Source organism: Pelobates fuscus, chromosome 5 (assembly GCF_036172605.1).
Source record: "Pelobates fuscus isolate aPelFus1 chromosome 5, aPelFus1.pri, whole genome shotgun sequence".
In the NCBI taxonomy this organism is placed as follows: domain Eukaryota; kingdom Metazoa; phylum Chordata; class Amphibia; order Anura; family Pelobatidae; genus Pelobates; species Pelobates fuscus.
Genome location: NC_086321.1, coordinates 365,851,539 through 365,874,772, shown reverse-complemented (window position 1 = coordinate 365,874,772; position 23,234 = coordinate 365,851,539). Strand labels below are relative to the sequence as shown.

Below are 23,234 nucleotides of genomic sequence, written 5' to 3'. Positions count from 1 at the left end.
TATCCAATTGCAGTTTAAACCTATGTAGTGACTCTGACAAAACCACCTCTTCAGGCAGAGAATTCCATATCCTTATTGCTCTTACTGCAAAAACACCTTTTCTTTGCCTTAGATGAAATCTCCTTTCTTCCAGCCTAAATGTGTGACCTCGTGTCCTATGTATAGCCCTGTTTATAAATAGATTTCCAGATAAAGGTTATGTTATCATTTCCCCTCTAAGGCGCTGTTTTTCAAACTAAACCGATTTAATTTTTTTTAACCTTTCTTCATAACTAAAATGCTCCATTCCTTTTATCAATTTTGTAGCTCGTCCCTGGACCTTTTCTAGTGCCATGATATCTTTCTTTAGACCAGGCGCCCAAAATTGCACAGCATATTAAAGGTGTGGTCTTACCAGCGATTTATAAAGAGGCAAAATTATATTTTCATCCCAAGAATTTATGCCCCTATTTATACATGACAAAACCTTACTGGCCTTAGCAACTGCAGATTGACATTGCATATTGCTGCCTAATTTGTTGTCTATAACAATTCCCAAATCCTTCTCGTGTGTGGTTATCCCTAGTTCACTACCATTTAGTGTATAAGTTGCTTGTGCATTCTTAACCCCGAAGTGCATAACTTTGCATTTCTCTACGTTAAATTTCATCTGCCATTTTAGTGCCCAGTCCCCCAATCTATCCAAATCCCTCTGCAGCAAAGCAATATCCTGCTCACATTTTATGACTTTACAAAGTTTTGTGTCATCTGCAAACACTGATACATGGCTCTCAATGCCTATTTCAAGATCATTTATAAATATGTTAAATAGTAGTGGTCCCAAAACAGAACCCTGAGGGACACCACTTACCACTTTTGTCCAGCCTGAAACACCATGAACACTTTATTCCTAACACCATGACCACTTTGGTGATTTAACCTTTTTGAATTGAATTTGAAATTGACAATTCTCATGTTCATGAATAATCTGAACCCCACTCCCCCCCAAAAAACAATTAAAGGGTGTAAATATCTTCTGGCAATGACTGCTTACACTTGCTGAGACTGCGCGTATTTCCACTATTCTGAATACAGTCTCTCTGTATCTCGTGCCCATTTCTGGCTGAAATAAAGGTTAGAATTACAACAGACTAACCTGTGTGTTTCTCTCTGCAGCCGGAAAGGATAGACCCAAGCGCATCCAGGCAGGGATATGACGTGAGATCAGATGTGTGGAGCCTGGGAATAACATTGGTATGTAATAACAAACTTTATACAATTATTTTTATTTATTTATTTGAAGGGATATGTTTTTTTTTTTTTGGTTATATATTTTGGGATCGCTACCGGAAGCTTGTCACTACAAGTTTTTGTCCACTAAAAATGGATTTAAAGAAACTGACCTTAAGATATTTCCTAACATCCATAACATCTTGAGTATGTTGAGTGATTGACTGTCTAAAAAGAAAAACAGCATCTGTAGAATGTCAGTGAATGTCTCACCTTTTTAGTTGGCAAAAGGTAGAGGACAAATTATACTAAGCATGATAAGTGGATGGCATGAATTAAAGGATTTCCGCCTTTTTATTTTAATTATTTGAAAATTGTGCTGACCCAGTCCCTCCTCGCATAATAGAATTTTGGAGGTGTGATATTCTAAATCAGAACACTTTGTGGTTATCTCGTTGTATAGAAACAATTTTCTTGACTGTTTATCATCAAGTCTCACTGGAGAGATTCTTACCATTTCCTGAGACTTTCTTGTAAATATCTTACGTGAAGTGTGTTTGTATTTTACAGTATGAGCTGGCCACAGGTCGATTCCCTTACCCGAAGTGGAACAGCGTTTTTGATCAGTTGACGCAGGTAGTTAAAGGCGATCCACCGCAACTGAGTAACTCAGATGAGCGCGAGTTTTCACCAAGCTTCATCAACTTTGTCAATCTGTGGTAAGCTCGATTTGATCTATCTTTTAATATTAATTAAATACTTGGTAGAAAATACCCCCTGCCCTCGTCACATAATATCTCCTGGTGGCCAAGACTGTTAATGTCACACAAGCATGGCATTTAATTTAAACTACCTACTCCACAAGCTGATAAAATGCCAGAGTAAGTGTCTATAGTGGATCTGAAGAGTCTCTAACTTTGACCATCTCTCTGCTGGTCTGAAACTCCTATTATTCTCAGCCAGCCTGGTAAAATGCCAGCTTGCACCCTCAGATGTGGTGAGACTGACAATCGTGGCCCTTTTTTTTAATAACGGTAGGACACGGCTAAATAAAATGTTGCAAAGTACCGTTTCTTTAATGTTTTGTCATTTTTACAGGATTCTAGTACAAAGTGTAGGTTTATATAGACGAGTGTTTAAAAGCCCTGAGTCCGTAACAAACCAGTGTGCTTGTATTGTAAGCTTGTGCTGTCTCCTACTGGCCAGTGTCAGCAAGTGCAAGTTTCACTTGTTTACGCATGTAGTGTATGGAACGCAAAATGTTGCTCTGTGTTCCAGTAGTGCCACCTGCTGGAAACTTGATGAAAGTAAATGTTTTTCTCAAGGCAATATATCGTGTCAAGCAAATATACAGTACTTCGATTTTTTTTTTGTCTGCAAGAATTAGGTGAATTTCTTTGTGTGCTGTTTAAATGGCACGGGGAATATTTTTCACATATAAAATCCTCTGCAGGTGGAAAATATGAACCGTTTTATCTTATTTAAGAGACTTTTTGTAGTATGCTTTATCATGCTATGTTGATTATTCCTGTGCTTGCGTGCATGCTTATTTCTTAATTTTATTTACATTATGGGTAAAAAACAAACCAAAAAAAAAAACCTAAACACTTTTTACAATTCCCTCCTCTCCAGCCTTACAAAGGACGAGTCAAAAAGGCCAAAGTACAAAGAACTTCTGGTGAGTACAAAAGTATACAATCTCCGTTAATGATGATCTTCATTTCGACATCAAGCGGAAACAGTCACATATGCAGAGAATGAAGTAAAATAAGATTCATCGGACACACTCGGCAGCTTCCAAATGGAGACCCATAAAACCCATATTACATGAGTGTGTGTGATCTCGGCTGTTACTAGATAAATTGTAATTTATAGGGACACTATAGTCACCAGAACAACTACAGCTTATTGAATTTGTTCTGGTGAGTAGAATAATCATTACCTTCAGGCTTTTTGCTGTAAAAACTGCTTGTTTCAGAGAAAAGGCAGTGTTTATATCACAGCCTAGTGACAACTTCACTGGCCACTCCTCAGATGGCTGTTAGAGATCCTTCCTGGGTCATGGCTGCCTAAAATGCATCCAAACATTCAGTGTCTCCTCCCTCTGCATGCAGACACTGGACTTTTCTCATAGAGATTCATTGATTCAATTCATCTCTATGAGGAGATGCTGATTGGCCAGGGCTCTGTTTGAATCATGCTGGCTCTGCCCCTGATCTGCCTCTTTGTCAGTCTCAGCCAATCCTATGGGGAAGCATTGTAGATTCCCTATGGGGAAGTTTGGATCAGGCCACCACTTCTGATGAGGTCATAGGAAGTTCACAGGCCGCGGGCGCAGCTTCAGACTTGAATAAAAGCAATATTTTACTATCTTTAGGGAGGCAAAGGGGGCTAGATAGCGGTTTTAACACTATAGGGCCAGGAATAAATGTTTGTGTTCCTGACCCAGTAGTGCTCCTTTAAAGGAACACTATAGGGTCAGAAACATAAACGTATTCCTGACCCTATAGTTTTCAAACAACCATCTAGCCCTCCCTTAATATAGTAAAATCTTACCTTTATTCCAGTCTGCAGCTGCTGACTCTGCCCCTAATGTGCCTGCTTGGCTGACCTCATCAGAAGTAATGATCTGAGTTAATCCCAATGCTTTCTCATAGGAAAGCATTGTATTATCTGAGCTTGTCAAAGAGGCAGATAAGGGACAGAGCCAGCACAAGCCAAACACAGCCCTGACCAATCATCATCTCCTCATAGAGATGCCTTGAATCAATATATCTCTGAGGATAATTCAGTGTCTGCATACAGAGTACGGAGACACTGAATGTTAGTCACACTGTGCAGCACTGCCCCAGGAAGCACCTCCAGCGGCCATCTTTTCACTTTGCATTTAAATGCCTGAAGGCAATGATTAGTTTTTCTGGTGACTATAGTGTCCCTTTAATAGTTTTTAAAGACCAGCGCCAGACTGGGAACAGAAAGCAGCCCTGGAAACAAATAATTCCAGCCTTCTAAATCATTGTCACATGGTATGCTTGTATTTTATTTATTTTTTTGTATATGCATGTGCTTTGGAACAACATGTTCTTACCTGCAGCCCCTCGCTCCAGATGCCCCCTAAGCAGGGCAATCCTCCATGCAGATATCAACATATCGGCATCAGTGTGTCAATAGTGTAATTTCAGCAAATATATATTTTAAAGCATGTTCCACATTAATAAATCACACAAGTTCAGTCACACACACACACACACACATTCATTCATTCTCGCTGACACAAGCTCACCCATACACACAAGCGCTCTCTGACCCATGCACAAGCTCACTCAGACAAGCTTACTGCCGTACACAAGTTCACTGATAAACATTCACTCAAGCACACTACAGACAAACTCATAACACACACACACAACCTCTCTGACCCACACAAGATCACTAATGACAAACACAGAAGTGCTCTAACCTACATAAGCTCATATACACAGAAGCTATCTGACCCACACAAGCTTACTACAGACAAGCATACCAACACACAAGCTGCCTGTCCCATACACAAACTCACAACAGACAAGCTCTCTGACCCACACAAGCTCACAATAGACAAACTTACTGACACAGACACAAGTTTATTACAGGCAAGCTTCCTGACACACACACACACACACACGCACACTACAAGCCCCCTGACACACATAAGCACACTACAAGCCCCCTGACACACAAGCACACTACTCACTGACAAACACAAGCACACTGAAGCACACAAGCTCTATCTCTCTCTTTCAGTATCAATCATACAATTACCTGTCACTGGCAGTGTGGATTCTAAGCTTGGTGTGAGGTTCCTTCATGAGATGCTTCCTCTTCCTGTGTGAAAGTTGACCAGGCTGAGGCTGGGGGGGGCAGATCTCCAGTGTGGGGGTTGGATCTTACGAGACTGACCATGCAGAGGAGCTGTAAATGTGTGAGAGACTCTCACTCCTTCCTGCTGCAGGTGGCTGCCACCTCTGTCTGTGTACCAGTCTCTAGCAGCCACCTAGGTAATTGTCTGCCCCAGACAAAAACTCAGAGATGGGGAAACATAAATGTGTCAAATGCTGCACTGCCGGCCCCAAGTGCAGCGGCCCACCGGGAAATTTCCCTGTATCCCGGTGGGCCAATCTGTTGAAGACAATGTTATGCACATCCAGTCAGATTTCTTCTTTTGTACACTCGATTAGGCAATGTTTCTTGTTCTCTACCACAATCTGCATTTCTCAGGGGTACAAAATATTTATTGGCTATTATGTCAGAGCATAGCATTGGTACTAAAGCAGGAATATCTCAATGACCTCAATAGGCCTTCAACTAATGTGAAAAAATGCTATGCTCACATCACTGAGAGAGTAGTTGTGTAGCTCTGCATGGTAATTTTTATTTACATTTTTTTTCCTTTTTGCAGAAACATTCTTTCATAATGATGTACGAAGAGCGCACTGTGGACGTAGCTGGATATGTCACTAAAATCCTTGATCAAATGCCGGCAACCCCCAGTTCTCCAATGTACGTTGATTGACACGCCGCCATCCTAAACTTTAGCGGAAAGGGCTGCGAGCAAAGAAATTGCCGAGACATCCCATGAGGCGATTGCCGTGCAGTTCCCCCCCCACCCCCACCCCCCTCGCTCGCTCCAGCATCACGTGCAATAAGATCGGTGTTCGTTTTATTTTATTTTCCATCGTGTCTGTATGCTATAGTCACATGTAAAACGCATCCCTTCGGAACCGCTGGGTTACACAGTGCTGGTGGACAAGAGGGCATAGTCATTGTGCTCTGTCCCTAATCAATGGAACTTTGTTTGACTGGAAGGCATTCGAGAACCTCTTTCACCTGCCCCATTTTGAAAGACTGCGTGGATCGCTAAAAAAGGATTTGACTTCATTAGATCTTGCATCGTTATAAAACCTTTCCCATCTTCTCGGCTGGGAAAAGGCAAAGAATATGAATTATATATAAATATATATTTTTTATTATTTTTAAAAAAATAAAAAAGATTTTTCTTCACAAAGTGCAATAGCTTAACCAATTCTCCGCCAGGTGGTCTGTGACCGATCATCTTCTGGACACTCTATTGTTTTATGCCCTTCTGGCAGAGAAGGGGTTAATTATTTGAAAATCTGTTCTGCTATATAGTTTTATTATGTTCTTGAGAGTGTTGGTTGAGTTTATTTTTTTTTTTTTTTAATTTTAATTTTTTTTCCCCATTTTTTTTTTTTTTATTTTTTTTTTTTTAGTTATGTTTAAATATAGTGAATATCTCTTTACCAAAAAAACTAAACAAAAAAAAACAACAAAAAAAAAATTGTTGCATTGAAGAAATCGAACATTAAAATATTAAGAGATGGAATATAAATTTTACCTGAATGTCCCATACTTTATTTGAAAGTCTTAATCACCCTGCACTAAGGGAATGGTTTAATTTATCAATCATGACATTTATATAAAAAAAAAAAAAATTGACATTTAGGAATATTTTAAATTAAAAGCCTGCAAAAAAAAAAACCCCACAAAATCACATTTTAGTAATTGCAAAATGACTACTTTGTTGCAATGTTTTGTATAATGCACTTAATTTATCTCTCGATAACTTAGGTGACTAGACATATGAACGGTCACCCATTGGTGTCACAAAGTAAAAATGACAGAGCCACTGATTAAAAGAACACTCCAAGCACCATAACTACTACAGTGTGCTTCAGTGGTTATGGCGCCAGAAGTGCCCGGATCTATTCCCAGGGTAAGTTGTCAATCAGTCTATGAACAGTTTAACATCTTATTCTTATGTCTGTCTTTCCTGGAGGAGGTGACTAGCGCCAAGTCTACCCCAGGCAAGTTATCAGACAGTTTGTACACGGTTGACTGCCAACCTTGGGCTGCGGCACTCCTGTCACCATAACCACTAAGGAGCGCACTAGTTGGTATGATGTTTGCAGTGTTCCTTTTCTTTAGTTGTGTAAGAGTTAGTATAGCATAGAAATCTGGCCTGGTGTCTCCCGAGGGAAGGATTGAACAATATTGATTTAGAAGTTGTGAATGCTGAAGTCTAGATTTTTAAATTGTTCACCAGGGCAATGATTTTTCTCCATTGTGCCACAAACACATTGACTTCAGGGCTGTAATAGGTTGAATGCAGTCAAATGTATTTCTAAATAAGCGACCGCATTAACATTAGAATTTCCATGGCAACTTAGACTTCTGAATGATTTTGGCTAGAAGTATGTATATCTCTCTAAGCTTTGAGTGAATAGGACATTATAAGCTGTAATCAACTGCCCTAAACTGTAATAATATTAACTGACGGCATTTGTGCACTACTAGAAAGAATCCCTCCAGCTAGAATGCAATCTGTCCAGTGGGTTTGACTTCCCCTGCCGAGGTGAATAGAGTGTTAAAAACCCTTTATTTACTTGCATGATTGCAGCGGCGATGTCCCTCAGCGATAGTTTGAGTCCACAACATCTGCAGGGCCCAAGGTTCCCCACCCCTGCTTTAAATGAATTCCTGATATTTATCCAGCTCTATGTATTTTTCATGGTGGTATTTGGATTTGGCATTTACACTTCATGCCATTAATGCACCAACCCTACCACAGGTGACCAGCAGACGTGTGTGTGTGTGTGTGTGTGTGTATATATATATATATATATTTTATATTACTTTTATAGGGGAATAACAAGACCTTAAACGTTTCCATCGGAACTGCCCACTAATTGATGCATTTTAAAAACAAAACGTATTATTATTTTCCAATTAATGCACAATTATCTCGTTAAAAAAAAAAAAGAAAAAAGGGGGATGGGATGTCTCAGGAGGAGAACTATGGACAGCCTTCCTGTTTGTTACTAAATGGGATCTGTGTTCCATCACTGGGGTACACTACGCATACTGGTATACAAACAGTACTGCTATGCAGTGAATCTAATGGCTCCTGCTAGTATCAATTTGGTCACTCCAGCTACACTGGCAAACTTTTGTGGAAGTTTAACAGTTAAACATTCCTGAATTGGTTATATAGTAGACCAGTAATTAACATGCAGCATTGCAGATGTAGACTGAGTGTCATAGGGAATGCAGTTCAAAATTGTTGCAGTGACTAAGGTGGGCTTTTACTGGTTTATATGGTCAATATTATCTCAAATAATTGTTCTGTTGCTGAAAATAGAATGATGTTCTATTGGTCATTGTTTTAAAACTTAAGGGTTTTAAGGGGAAACTGGTTCCTACATATAACCCAAAATAATAAATGGATCTACAGGCTTGCTTCTAAACATACCTGCAGCTTATAAGGTGGCACTGGTCTGTTTTAACCCCTTATGGACACGTGACATGTCATGATTCCCTTTTATTCCAGAAGTTTGGTCCTTAAGGGGTTAAAGGGTTCACTGTGATGAAATCTGTGATTTGTCCATCCAGGTTTATTACACACATGCTAAAGCTAGTGGTTTTTTTTTTTTTTTTAACCTTTAATGGATAACAATCCCATCTCTAAAGTTCTTGCGTTGAGACGATTTTACATGTACAATCAACATTACGGGCCCTGCCAGTATTGCATTTACTGAAGCAAAGAGTCTTCATATTTCAAGAACACCGTTAAAGGAACACTATAGGCACCAAACCAACTTTAGTTTTAATGAAGCAGTTTTGGTGTATAGATCACGCCCCTGCAGTCTCACTGCCATTGAAGCAGCCTCCGTTTAGATACCTGGCAGCAGAGAGGCAGCAAGGAGAGGACAACTTTAAATATATATATTATATATACAAAAATAGATAGGCAAGGCACTCCTCCTGTAGCTTTTTAGAAATCAAAAATTGCCTAGGTGCATATCCCGCGTAAAATATACAATAGAAAATAAAGGAAGCACACTAGGACTTCTTCTCAGTGGAAAAAAGTAGTATTTACCGTATCATAAAATAATACATATCCTGTGCAGAAAAATCGACGTTTCGACCCTCCTGGGGTCTTTATCAAGATAACAGTGAAACATTAATATCTTAGACAATATATACACATAAGTGAAATGAAGCTTAGCAATTAGGTGGTCGGACAGCCGGCGAGCTGAGGAACCCACGTGGGAGCGTGCATGTGACGTGTGTAGACGTTCATGTGACCGGGTTGCTAGGCAACCTTACAAACAGTGCATACACTCCTATAAACAAGAACGGAGTACTTGTAATGCAAACTAATTATGGAGGAAACGATTGCTAAGATCACCAAGATAGAATCGATCTGTTAGTGAATCAAGTGTGCTAAAGTGCATAAAGAACAAAAAAGCGTAGAAACACTGAACAAAACAAAGTGAAACATATAAGAACAGATCAATGGATATCTAAGGTGCAGTAGACTAAACTAAAAACAAAACTGTCTATCATACAATATTGTGTATCCAATAGTTATGTATAACTGAAAAAAATATTATATAAATATATATTATAACCTTCCTATTTAAAGGAGAAGCATCATAAATAATATTATCGATTACTATTCCTGGCCAATGTGGAAAGAAGTCAATACGGCATAATTGTGAAATCAATATTCATAATATTAAGCTCAATATCTAATCGTTTTAGACAACTTTTTACATATTAATGATAAAATGAACATGGCATTGACTCATACCTGCATTAATTGGTCAAAATAATCTATGCTAAATAGAGAAACAGAACAAAAAAAACTGTCAGGTTGCACTTGCACTCAATATACTGCAGTATAGATGAAAATTATAATTTATCAGTTCTGTGTCAGGGCATAAAAAGTTTCAATCACGAAAATATCAAAAATTAATAATTTTAAAGAACCATCGAGAGAACCAAGTGTTCATTAAGTCCTTTCGGGGTCACTGTATTTAAGTGGTGAATCCAGTAGGCTTCACGTTGGAGTAATAGCTTGGATCGGTCTCCTCCTCTCGGTGGAACCGGGACATGATCAATAGCTATAAAGCAGAGAGTTGGCAGGTGGTGGTGTGCTGTTAAGAAATGCTTGGCCACTGGCTTATCAGTTCGTTGATCTCTGAAGGCTGTTGTAATCCACGAGCGGTGTCCCCTGATCTGGTCTCTTAGGGTCATGTCGGTCTTCCCAACGTACGATAGTCCACAAGGACATGTAATCATGTATACCACATGTGTGGCCATACACGAGATGTAATGGTTAATAGGGATTCTTTTCCCATTATGTGGATGGACAAATGTAGCTCCGGTCTGCATATGGCTGCATGTAAAGCAGCCACTGCATTTATAACAGCCCTTTTTGTGGATTTTGGGCATTTTAGCGTAGCATTGTCGAGGATCATTTTTCACCAGTAGATCCCTGAGGTTACGATTCCGTCTGTAACTGATGATGGGATTAGTTTTAAACCTATCAGGAAGATTCTGATCTACCTGGAACATATTCCAATGTTTGTATATACATTTTTTAAGAAACGGAGTTGCAGTGTTAAATGTAAGTGGAAGGAAGATATTATGCTTTCTGTTGGAACTCGTAGTATTGGTTTGGTTGAATTTATTCCAGGCATTCTTTTTAGCTGTTTCAAGAGTCAGAGGATGAAAGCCTCTTGCCAGAAAGTGACCCCACACTTCTTGAAGCTGACATTCACGGTTGACTGGGTTGCTGTTATACCTCATGACCCGAAGGAATTGTGAGATAGGTAGTGAATCCTTGACATGTTGAGGATGAAAGCTGGTCGCGGACAATAAAGTGTTCCAATCTTTGTTTTTTCTGAACAGAGTAAAACCTAATTGGTTTTCATTTCTGTATATCTTGACATCAAGAAATTCAATACTATGTTCATTCCAATTAAATGTTAGCCTTACTGGAGTTGGTAGAGTGTTAATCTGCTGAATCATATTTTCAAGGGTTGTTATAAAACCTTCCCATATTATGAAGATGTCATCCATAAATCTAACATATTTTATTATGTGTGGTTGGTATTCTTGTAGAATATATTTCTTTTCAAACCAATACATGAAGCCATTGGCATAGGCTGGTGCCATGGCTGCACCCATGGCAGTCCCGGAGATTTGAAGATAGAATATGTCCTTGAATTTAAAATAGTTGCATGATAGAGCAATATCCAACCATTCCATAAGATAAGGGATGTAGGGACCGTGATACATCTCATCGTTGGACAAGATCTCCGCTATGGCTTCGATGCCTTCTTTCTTGGGTATTATTGTGTAAAGGCTTTGTACGTCCATAGTAGCCAAAATAATTTCTTTGTCCGTAAGATCAATATTCTGTATCTGACTGATAAAATGTTGTGTATCATTCAGACATGTTGGAAGTTTTCTTACACTGCTATTAATATAATGGTCAATGAATTGGGCAATTGGACGACCTGGTGGCCGCTCCAAATCCTTATGTATTTTCGGTAGCGTGTATATGACCAGATGTTTTGGGTGTTTAACAGACAAAAATTTAGCGGTGTTTTCATCAAGGTAGCGATGTGATAGTCCTACATCAATACGTTTTTCAATTTTCTTTTGGCATTTTTCAACTGGGTCGAAGGTGAGTTTTAAATACGTAGAGGTATCATGTAACTGTCGCATGATTTCTTTCCTGTAGTCATCATATGTTTGTATAACAATGGCGCCGCCTTTATCGGCTGGCCGAATTATAATGGTAGGGTCTTGGATCAGATCCTTTAGTGCTGTATGCTCATCTTTGGAAAGATTGCCCCTGTAATAGGGTGGTGTTTTCACGATAGGGCTTATCTCTTGTCGTATGACTTGCATAAAGGTCCTAATCGAAGGATTAGGTGTGTAGATGTCGTTTTTTAATTCCGATTGGGATCAAACTTCATTTCACTTATGTGTATATATTGTCTAAGATATTGTTTCACTGTGATCTTGATAAAGACCCCAGGAGGGTCGAAACGTCGATTTTTCTGCACTTTGCACAGGATATGTATTATTTTATGATACAGTAAAGACTACTTTTTTCCACTGAGAAGAAGTCCTAGTGTGCTCCCTTTTATTTTCTATTGTGTGTGTGTGTGTGTGTGTGTATATATATATATATATATATATATATATATATATATATAATCAATCATGGTTTAGACCCTGACAAGGGGTTAGTAGCTCTAGCTCCCCGTGACTCTGCCATCTCACTCTATTCCACTAATCTCCTATCCCTTAGCGGTCACTGTCCCCTTGTACTGTTTTGCCAACTTGCTCCCATTAGTCCCTGTTTACCTAGCCTCAGGGATAGGCAACTGTTGGCACGTTGTCTACATCCCCCATAATGCTCTTACACTCATAATGCTGGTAAAGCATCATGGGAGGTGTAGTGCAAAACATCTGGAGTGCCGAAGGTTGCTTATGCCTGTCCTAGCCTGTAGTATCACTCAATTCTTTAATCACATCCCGACACGTTTGTCATTCTGTCCTCCAGTCCTGAGTCCCTATTTCGACTAATCTGTTTCCTCCCCCCCCCAACACAGTGCCACTCTGTTTTTTTTTTTTTGTCCCCATGATTTTTTTTTTTCTTCTCTCACAAATTCATACACTGATCACATCTTGTGCATGTATGCTGGGGAATATCGGGATTGTTTTTTTTTTTTGTGTATGTAGACTGTTGTGATGGTGTGTTAAATATTCTCACATCCCGCAAAAATATTATATAGTTATAAAAATAACATTTCATGTTTGAGGAAAAAACAATTTTCCTTAAAGATAGGTCAATTGGAGTGGGGGAGGGAGTGACCTCAAAGATGTTGTTGGATATATTGTATCTGTTAAAGCGTCTGTCACTTTTCACTATTTCATAGTGAGAGATTTATTATGAAATACTGATCAAGACTGCGTACGGGTTTCAGTGGCCAAACATACCATAAGACAAAGTAGGGACTAGTTTGTCTTATGGACAAGTGTGAGGTTAGCAAAAGGTGAAGATCTGCCATCAGATTTTGTCCAATCCCACCAGCTGTGGTAAGTGACCGTAGGATTCAGACCTCAACCCGTGGCGGCTCCGGCGGGATCCTCCATAGACCTCGATGTCACAGCATTGATGTGGCTCCTAGCAATTGACACGCCAGGAGCTGAAGAGGACCTGCAAGATGAAGATGGACGCAGTTGCAAGGGGCAGCTTGAGGTAAGTAAAACTTCAGTCCCCTTCATTCAGCAGCCAGAAGACCCACATCGGATCTGCCCTTTCGGGAGTCTTTGTGAAACATACAGAGACCCCCTGAAAGTGACAGTTCCACTTTGATTGCGCTACTGCAACCATTTCTTTCAAGTGTTTTATGTGACGGTTGTGCTTATAATAAAAGAACATGATCTTATCGAAAACTTGTCTGGCTGAGCATACTAAATAAAAAAAAACAACTCACGTCTGCTGGGAGTAAAACGACAAATTTACTTGGTTGTTATTACCAAGCATACAATAACCAGTGCGTTTGACTGCCTTACATGCACTACAATACCAAATAGGATAAGCACATGACCTCTTGTGATAGAGAAAAGCTTAGTAACTAATACTAATTTGGTGAGCACACAACCTTTGTTATAAGAGGTAACTCCGTAACAAAACCAAATTGAGGGGCGTTCATCCTTAGTAATAGAGGAAGGTCAATAATAACCAACTGAGTGATTGTGTGCCCTATGTGGTAGGGGGCTCAGTAACTACCAATCTGATGAGCATGAACCTCTGTGATAGAGGAAGCTCAGTAACATGCATGGATGCACTAAATGTTCCTCATAGAGATTCATTAATTTAATTCAGCTCTATGAGAAGGTACGGATTGGCACATTTGCTGCACATGCACAAAATCCTCCCAATGCTTTGAGCTGAGAGAATGTGGAAGTCCAGTGACAAAACCCATTGCCTGACTACTTGACCTTTTGAGATGGCTCACTAAAAACTCTTATTTTCCTGGCAAATGGTGGCAGTACAATAGGGATGTACTCTTCCCTTTAGGGCAAGCATCTGAAAGATATAATTAATTAACATAAAAAGTTCCTCCCCTTACCAGGTATAAGAGACCCTGCAGCCTTAGGACCTCTGTTCTCTTTCTTGTTCCAACAGGAACGGACGGCATCTGGAAGTTGGAGAGATTGGTGAGGCACATGGGTTGCTGCCAGGGGGATTCAGCCTGATAGCCTCCCGTGTGGAGTGCTGAGTGGCCATGGGACATACTGCAGTTACGGAGGCAGGTATGAAAGCCTGCTTTTATGCCACGTGAGGTCACCGGCTACGCAAGGAGGCGGTCCATTAGGGCAGCGAATCCCTGTCTGTCGGAGGAGCATGCGCACAGCGGTGGAACGCACGCCCGGGTGATTTTGCGTTCCACCAGAGTTCCGACCGCGCTATCGCGCATGTGCGGGCTGAACTCCCCGGAAATGGCGCTAGATTTGAAACGATCTGCCTATATATGCTGTGCAGATCTTTCTGTCAGCATGGATGCTAGGCAGTGAAGATCTCCCATGTCACCAGCCCCCCCACATGGGTCAGAGGTTTTAGAGGTAGGATCCTGCTGGTTTCTATTCTTTAAAACTCTCTAGGTATTTAAATTATTTTTCGAATACAAATATTGTTTACATTTTGTGTATTACAGATATGTCTAGCCCTGTTTCTACTGACAACATGGATAAAGACAAGGTTCCTACTCCTGCTTCAAAAAAAGCTAGTTCCAAGTCTAAGCATCTATGTTGTAGTGAATGCTCCACTCCTTTGCCAGATGGGTTTAAGAGGAAAATCTGTAATATTTGCTCCTCATTATCGCTAGAAAAATCCAAGCAACAAGAAATTAAGTATTTTTTGTCTTGGTTTCAGGATAATCTAGCCCAGACCTTTGAGTCTTTTAAAGAAACCGCTCACACTTCTCCAGTTAAAGCTACTAAGCAGAGAGCTAAAAGGAAGAGGACACCATCGGGCTCAATACGTTCTTCAGGGGAATGTTCCTTTTCAGATTCAGAAACCTCTAGCGACTCTTCTGATAACGAGGTGGTGTTTCCTCGTGACGAGCTGAGGAAATTTATTAAAGAGGTGTCTATGGTCCTTTCTGATGAGACCGTAGATAAAACCAGGAGTAAAGCTCTTCCAATCCAACAAAATATGCTGGATTTAATTTCCAGGGAATGGAAGAACCCAGAAAAAAGGGCCTTTATCTCCAGTCATTTTAAAAGTATTGTTAAAATACAGGATGAAGATAAATTGGAAGATTTACCGGTAGTTGATGTACAAGTTGCTCAATTGTCTAAAAAAAATAAATAAACTACCTTGCCTATTGGGGAAATTTCGGGTCTGAAAGACCCTATGGATAAGAGAGCTGAAACTTCCAGCAGAAGAGCCTATCAGGCAGAAGGTTTTCAGGCTAAAGCTGCATTAGCTGGGGCTTCAGTGGCGAGAGCTCAGAATCTTTGGTTGAATACCTTGGAAGAATGTCTGGGTGATACCTAGGACAAAGGCCTTTCCCTCCTATTCCAAAATTTGAGGTTGTCCAATGAGTACCTTATGGATATTGTTACGGAGGTGATTAAACTATCAGCTCGTGTCATGGGTTTGTCGTCCGTAACCCGAAGGGCACTGTGGCTTAAGGCCTGGGCAGCAGACACTGCTTCAAAATCTGCATTATGTAAACTTCCCTTGGAGAAGAAAAAGTTGTTTGGTTCTCCCCTAGAAGAGTTAGTCCGACAGATGTCGGACACTATAAAGGCCTTGCCTCAAGACAGAAAGTATTCCTGGAAGCCCAGGTACAGAAATTTCCAATTTAGGCATCGGAGGGGTTTTCAAGACAAACCCAGGGGTTTTCGTCAACAAAGGAAAAATCCGAAGTTTGACACACAAAAAGATAAAACTGACAGAAACAAACATTTCTGACACCATCAGAGTGGGCGGAAGGTTGCAGAATTTTGTTCACAAATGGAGAGAGACGACTACAAATCCATGGGTTTTGAATCTAGTCCAAAAAGGTTACCGAATAGATTTCTTGGATGCTCCAAGGTCAACTTTCCTTGTCTCCTCCTACCGGTCAAAATTCAAAAACCAAGCCCTTTTTTCCGCCACTGTTTCCCTTTTAAGAAAGGGTGTTATAGAAAAGGTTCCAAATTCCCAAGTTTATCAAGGGGTATACTCTCGTTTGTTCCTTGTTCCAAAACCAGACTTGTCTTTTCGCCCAATCTTAGATTTAAAATCCCTAAACAAACTCGTTCCTTATCAACATTTCAGAATGGAGACAATAGTCTGTCACACATATCCTTCGAAAAGGAGATTTTATGGCCACCTTGGATCTGAAGGATGCCTATCTGCATGTTCCTATGGATGTGAACTCAAGAAGATACCTCAGGTTTGCTATAAAGAAAGGGAAAAGCATCCATCATTTCCAGTTCAAAGTTCTCCCGTTCGGGCTAGCCTCGGCACCCAGAATTTTTACAAAGATCCTGACGCCTATCACAGCACTCTTAAGGCTACAAGGTATCACAATCGTGCCCTATTTGGACGACTGGTGGATAAAAGCAGATTCAAGAACCACGCTGAACTCAGATGTGACCTACACTCTAAAAGTCCTGGAAGAACATGGTTGGATTATAAATCTAGAAGTCACACCTTACCCTTTCAAAGTCCATCCTGTTTTTAGAGTCAGACACTCTGTCAATCCATTTTTCAAGCAAGAAGAAGAAAAATATAAAAAATTTGATAACGAAACTACTTCAAGTATCGGAATGTTCCGTAAGAAAAGCCATGCAGGTTTTGGGTCATCTGACCTCTATGATTCCAGCAGTAAAATGGGCCAGAGCGGAATCAAGGCCCTTACAATGGGAAATCCTTGCGCAGTGGTCAAAAAAGGAAGAAGACTTAGATGCAATCATGTGTATTTCAGATCATACAAAAGAGAGAATCTCTTGGTGGCTGGAGGAAAAATTCCTTACAAAAGGTCGGTCCTTTCGTCTAAAATCTTGGGTAGTAATTTCGACAGACGCCTCAAACACAGGTTGGAGAGCTCACCTAGGATATCACTTAAGACAGGGTGTTTGGTCAAAAGACTAAACAAAGGAATCTTCAAATTTCAGAGAAATGCTAGCAGTCTTCTACGCCCTTCAACAGTTCAAAGTTTTCATTTTGGGGAAAGCTGTAAAGATCCAGTGAGAGAATCAGACTACTGTGTCCTACCTGAACAAACAAGGCGGTACAAAAGTAAAAAAAATTGTATCTACTTTGCTCACAGATCATGTCTTGGGCTCAGTACCATCTGGACGACATTTCAGCAGTTCACATTCGTAGTGTAGACAACGTGGTTGCAGACGATTTGAGCAGATCAAAATGGTCCCAGAACGAGTGGTCTCTCAATCAAGTAGTTTTTGCTTAGCTGGTGGAGAGATTCGGTCTTCCAGTTATAGACCTTATGGCAAGAAGATCCAATGCAAAAGTGAGTTTCAAGGTGGACAGGCCTCTGGTAATAGATGGTCTTTCAATGCAGTGGGAATTTCCCCTTGCGTACATCTTTCCCCCGGTAAACTTAATCCCGAGAATTCTGCAAAAAGTGTCATCAGATCAGAGACGTCCCCTGGCCATACTGCCGTGCTGGCCAAATCGCAGCTGGTTCTCGGTTTTGAAAAATATGACTTTAGAGTACTGGACTCTTCCGGTTACGCCGGATCTCCTGGAAACCGCAGAGGTCCCAGTGGGAGTGTTGAAGATGTTCAAATTGACAGCTTGGCTGCTGCAAGGCTGATTCTGCATCATAAGGGTATTAAGAAAGAGAGGTTTCAATTGCTTTTAAATTCCACCAGGAGCTCTACCTCTTCTATATACTTGAAGATTTGGACAAGATTTCTTCACTGGTGCATTGCTAAAGATTGCATTAGATCCCATCCGTCTGCTGACACAATCCTTCATTTTTTGCAAGATGGTCTTGAACAGGGTTTTAGTCTTTCTACCCTCAAGGTCCAAGTTTCTGCTTTAAGTCATTTTTTGATGAAAAATTGGGCTTCTAATCCTCTCATTAGGAGGTTTTTAAAAGCAGTTAGGCTTTTAAAGCCTCCTATTAAAATCCGGTTTCCCTCTTGGGATTTGTCCTTAGTTTTAAAATTTCTGTGTTCTCAGCCATTTGAGCCTTTAGAAAAGGCCTCTTTGAAGAATGTGTCCCTAAAAGCCGTGTTTTTGGTAGCAATTACTTCAGCTAAGAGAGTTGGGGAACTACAGGCACTGTCCTCCCTGCCTGACTTTACTAAGTTTTATCCGGATAAAGTGGTTATGTTCCCTAAACCTTCCTTTCTTCCTAAAGTCATCTCCTCCAAAGTTATCAACCATCTATTTGTCTACCTTCCTTCATTGGTCCGGCTAAGCCTGATTGGGAGTTTGATTGGAACCTACTTGATGTAGGGAGGTCGCTTAAAATCTACTTAGAACGCTCCTCTGCATATAGGAAGACGGAACATCTTTTTGTAAATTTTTTTGGAAAATTCAAAGGTCAAGTGGCATCCAAAGCCACTTTGGCAAGATGGCTGGTAGAGGTTATAAAGTTGGCTTACTCTTCATCGAACCTTCCTATACCTGCTTCCTTGAAAGCACATTCCACTAGAGCCATGGCTACGTCTTGGGCCAAAAAAGCATGTGCATCTCCGGAAGAGATATGTAAAGCTGCTTCCTGGTCTTCTTTCAACACCTTTGTGAAACATTACAGGCTAGACGTATTCTCTGCCTCTGACGCTGATTTCGGGCACAGGGTGTTACAAGCTGTTATGGCCTAAATTCCCGCCCTTACTCTGGGATCTCGATATATCCCTATTGTACTGCCACCATATGCCAGGAAAAACTGCAATTTTACTTACCGTAAATTCCTTTTTCCTTAATATGGTGGCAGTACAGCACACCCTTCCTTTATCTAATTAATAAAAAGTTTTCTGAGGTTTTTGTGGTTCCACTGTGGTGTTCTTGATACGTACTGAGGTCCTAAGGCTGCAGGGTCTCTTATACCTGGTAAGGGGAGGAACTTTTTATGTTAATTAAATATTTCTTTCAGATGCTTGCCCTAAGGGAAGAGTACATCCCTATTGTATTGCCACCATAAAAAGGAATTTACGGTGAGTAAAATTGCAGTTTTATGGTCGCGTGTCCTCTGTGAGAGAGGAAGCTCAAAAGCGAATACCAATTAGCTGACTGTGTGAAATGTGTGGAAGAGGAACCTCAATAGCAAACACCAAATTGCTGCGTGATAGATGAAGCTCAGTAACAATTTATTGAGCATATGATCTCTGGAATATAGGTAGCTTTGAAAAACCAAATTGTATGAGCACAAGGCTCAAATCTAGGTGGCTAAGTAAAAGATTCATTTAATGTACACATGTACTCTATGTGTCAGGAATTGAGATACCCTAACACTCAAACCTAAAGGAAACGGTAAAGGTACACGTACCGGTCCTTCAAGTGGGAGTTAGTGCCGGAGACAGACAGAAAATAAACAAGAGACAGGCCAAGGTCTAGGACAGGGATATGCAACCTTCGGCACTGCAGATGTTTTGGACTACACCTCCCTTGATGCTTTGCCAGCATTATGGGTGTAAGAGCATTATGGGGGATGTAGTCCACAACATCTGGAGTGCCGAAGGTTGCCTATCCCTGGTCTAGGATTACAGTGAGCAAGAATAGTCAAACAAGCCGAGGTCAGAACAGTAAATCCAATATAGAGTATAATTGCACCCTCAGGTAACAAAAATCACGACAGGGCAGAGAAACAAGGACAACCAGGAAGTGTATATATACACCCTATACTGGGTTGTGATTGGTTTAGAGGACCATGATGTCACAAGTGTGTATACATCAACAAAAAGCACCATATAGGCTGACATTATAATAGGAGACCAATGAAAGGGTTCCATGTCATAATGAAGCACTAGAAATGAGTGGATGTAAATCAGAACCCAGAAGAGACAATATCTGTGATCGCACAGAGTGACGAGGGACAGGTATCGTGACATTATGTTAGAGGAACTTGCTGAACATCTGACTTCTTCTATAGAGAAAATACAGTAACAAATACCAATTTAAATGAGTGCAACCATCTGAGACAGAAGTGCTCAGAGGAGCTCAGAATACTAATTTGATATGACCTCGTGATCGAAGCTCAATAAAACAAAATACATATGTTTTTTGAAATTGGAGACTCGTGGCTCTGTAATAAAAAACTATTTGATGAGTACTTGCTATCTGATAGAAGCTGATTAACAAAATACCAAACTTGAATAGGCACATTACCATTTAGATAGAGGTGCTCAGTGAATATCTGATATGTGAAAGAGGAAGCTGAGTAACATTTAATGAGCGCGTGACCTCTGAAGAGGAAGCTCAGTAACGAATACCAAAATTAAAATGAGCGAATAACCTCTGCGAGAGGAATTCTAGTAACAAATAACTTTGAGGAGAGTGTGACCTGAGAGACAGAGGTAGCGACTGCTAATGTAATAATGTGACCTCTGTAAAAGAGGGAGCACAGTAACGAATGGCAATATTGAATAAGCCATCTCTTTGATAGACGAAACTTAATAATGAATGTCAATTTGAAATGAGCCTGTTACCTGCGATAGAGGTATTTGAAAAGCGAACGATAAAAGCGGATTTGAAAAGCGAACAAATATAAATGTGATGAGTATGTAACTTCTGAGACAGACCTAAGTAAAGTAACAAGCTCCAGTTTAAATGAGCGCATATCTGTGAGGAAGGAAGCTCAGAAACAGACAACCAACGTACGAGTCTGTGCCTTCTGTATAGAGGAAAACCAATAAAAATTATTAATGTGAAAGACTGCAAGACCTCCAAGAGAGGTGACTCAGTATTACATAGGAAACGATGAGGAAATAAGTGTGAAGTGTGTATGGCTGTGACAGTGTCCCATAGCAATAGAGTCATACTTACTCTGAAGTACATAAGTATTAAAACCTCCACTGCAATGACAAAAGTAACCCCGCTACTTTGCGGACTATCTAAGTGTACAACAGGGCTCCCTAGCGAATGAAAACCCGCAGTAATCTGCAGAGTGTATAAAGTGATAAGGGATGTACACAAACTATTTAAACAACATTTGCCCAGAAACCTTCCTGCCAATTATTAATGAACATATAATTAACTTTGGAACAATGTCAGCCCTAAGCTTTATCAGTCTGAAACGAGACAAGAGCAGGAAGTAACCTGGACATCTTGGCTTTTAAAAAAAAAAAAAAAAAAAAAATTATCCTAAGTGTCGTAAAATTAATCTGCAACACTTCCCAGCATATCTTCCCACCAATCTAGTGAACATAGAAACAAAATATACCCAGTGTGTGAACTGTCAGTATACCCGTAATATATCTTCTTGAAAATGACCAATGGCTGATGATGGAAGACATATTGAAATCAGGTAACTGTGTTATACGCATTTCATTATTATTATTATTATTATTATGTTATTATTTATATAGCGCCAACAAATTCCACAGGAATTGACACTTGTGTCCAAATAAACAGCTCACCACATCCTCTATGTTGTTAAAACCTGTCTATTCAGGTTATTGATTTGTACAGGATTGGTAAGTAATGGAATAGTATGAGACAATGAGAAATGTCGACAAATCACAACGAATGCTTGAAGTATTGGTATAGAATGGGCAATATATGTATATGTAAATGTATAAAGATGATATTTAAAGGCAGATAAATTGTAAATATATAATAAAAATGTATTTTCTCTCACCTTTCTCTCTAAATGTCGTTGTTCCAGCATATTCTTTGTCACCGCACGGGGCTCATAAGACTTTAGCTTCAGATTGTCAAATGTGAAGTCCGTACTAAATATGAAAGAATGTGCCATTAGCACGGGAATAATTAAAGCAGATTTGTAAAAAAATAATATTAAACACTGGAATGTATTAAAGCAAGTAAATTTGCATCTCACAAACTACATTAAATACTAATATTAGTGGGAACCTGATGATATAAAAGTAACAGAAGAGTACTAGAAAAAAGCCCCCTCTGGTATTCTTGCATTGTAACGGTTAATAATAAATACAGACTCTTTTCCATACAATGCCCTTAGGTGGAGGCTACCTCTGGTTATTAGAGATCTGGTGGCCAATATTATATCCCACCACCCCCTCTGGTTATTAGAGGCCAATTTCAATAACATACAAAAAAATAATATATATATATATATATAATCCTTATAATTCTGTAAAGTTGCTCACCTATATCCTTGCTGTTTTTCCTTGTCTGACATTCTTTGCACGAAGGCACATTTCTTTGTCATCCGTGGGTTAATGGGCTGCATTTTTAAAACATTAGTTACCAGGCTCAGAGACACAGGTAAATACAAATGTGGATGAACAGTTACTCAATTATATATATGTTTAACTAATTGTGATGTCATCAGTGATACAATCTACCTATGCTGACTCTGAATGGTTAGTGTGCAAATAGCAGAGATTCTGATGTCATCAGTGATGCAATCTGTCTATGCTGGTTTTGATTGGTTACTGTGCACACAGTAGTAGTTATCTCTGCATCTCCAGTAATGTACACTGATTGTTTCCAGGCAGAAATTTAAGTGATTATTTACACTGACCAACCACAACAATAAAACCACCTGCTTAATATCATGTAGGTCCCCCCTTGGGCTGCCAAAACATCTCTGATGTATCGAGGTATGGACTCAGGGCTGACGCTACCATTAGGCGAATAAGGGCGCCGGCCTGTTGGGGGGCGCCCACCGAAAGGTTTCCTGGTGGGCTGCTGCTCTGCTGGGTGAGCGGCTCCTTAGCCACCCCCAGCGCAACCATTTATCTGCTGGGCTCCTTTCCTCACCTTCCGGGAAGAACACTCTGCTTGCTGCAGGCAGGGGGAGCCTGAACATGACCTGGTATCCCAGCTGCCCCCTGCCTGTGAACACTGCAGGAAGCAGCCTGTGCTCAGAGTGCATGGCTCTCCTGCTCCCCCAGCAGAAACCAGAACACGTCCTGCAGACTGACCCCTCTCCTCCATTCACATCACTTAGGACCATTTGGAGGTAAGGGGAACTGATTATTTT

The 23,234-nt window shown here is 40.2% G+C and overlaps 1 protein-coding gene across 3 annotated transcripts in view; it reads left to right on the top strand.

The window, feature by feature from the left end:
• The window catches only part of MAP2K4 (mitogen-activated protein kinase kinase 4), a 40,246-nt gene extending 33,812 nt beyond the window's left edge, over window positions 1-6,434 (top strand). For all 3 annotated transcript variants that reach the window (XM_063456058.1, XM_063456060.1, XM_063456061.1), the window contains exons 9-12: window positions 1,156-1,233; window positions 1,780-1,928; window positions 2,842-2,887; window positions 5,648-6,434. In XM_063456058.1, the coding sequence (XP_063312128.1) occupies window positions 1,156-1,233; window positions 1,780-1,928; window positions 2,842-2,887; window positions 5,648-5,761 (387 nt within the window). In that variant the 3' untranslated portion in view covers window positions 5,762-6,434. The remainder of the gene's footprint in view (window positions 1-1,155; window positions 1,234-1,779; window positions 1,929-2,841; window positions 2,888-5,647) is intronic.
• The last annotated feature ends 16,800 nt before the right edge of the window (window positions 6,435-23,234 follow it).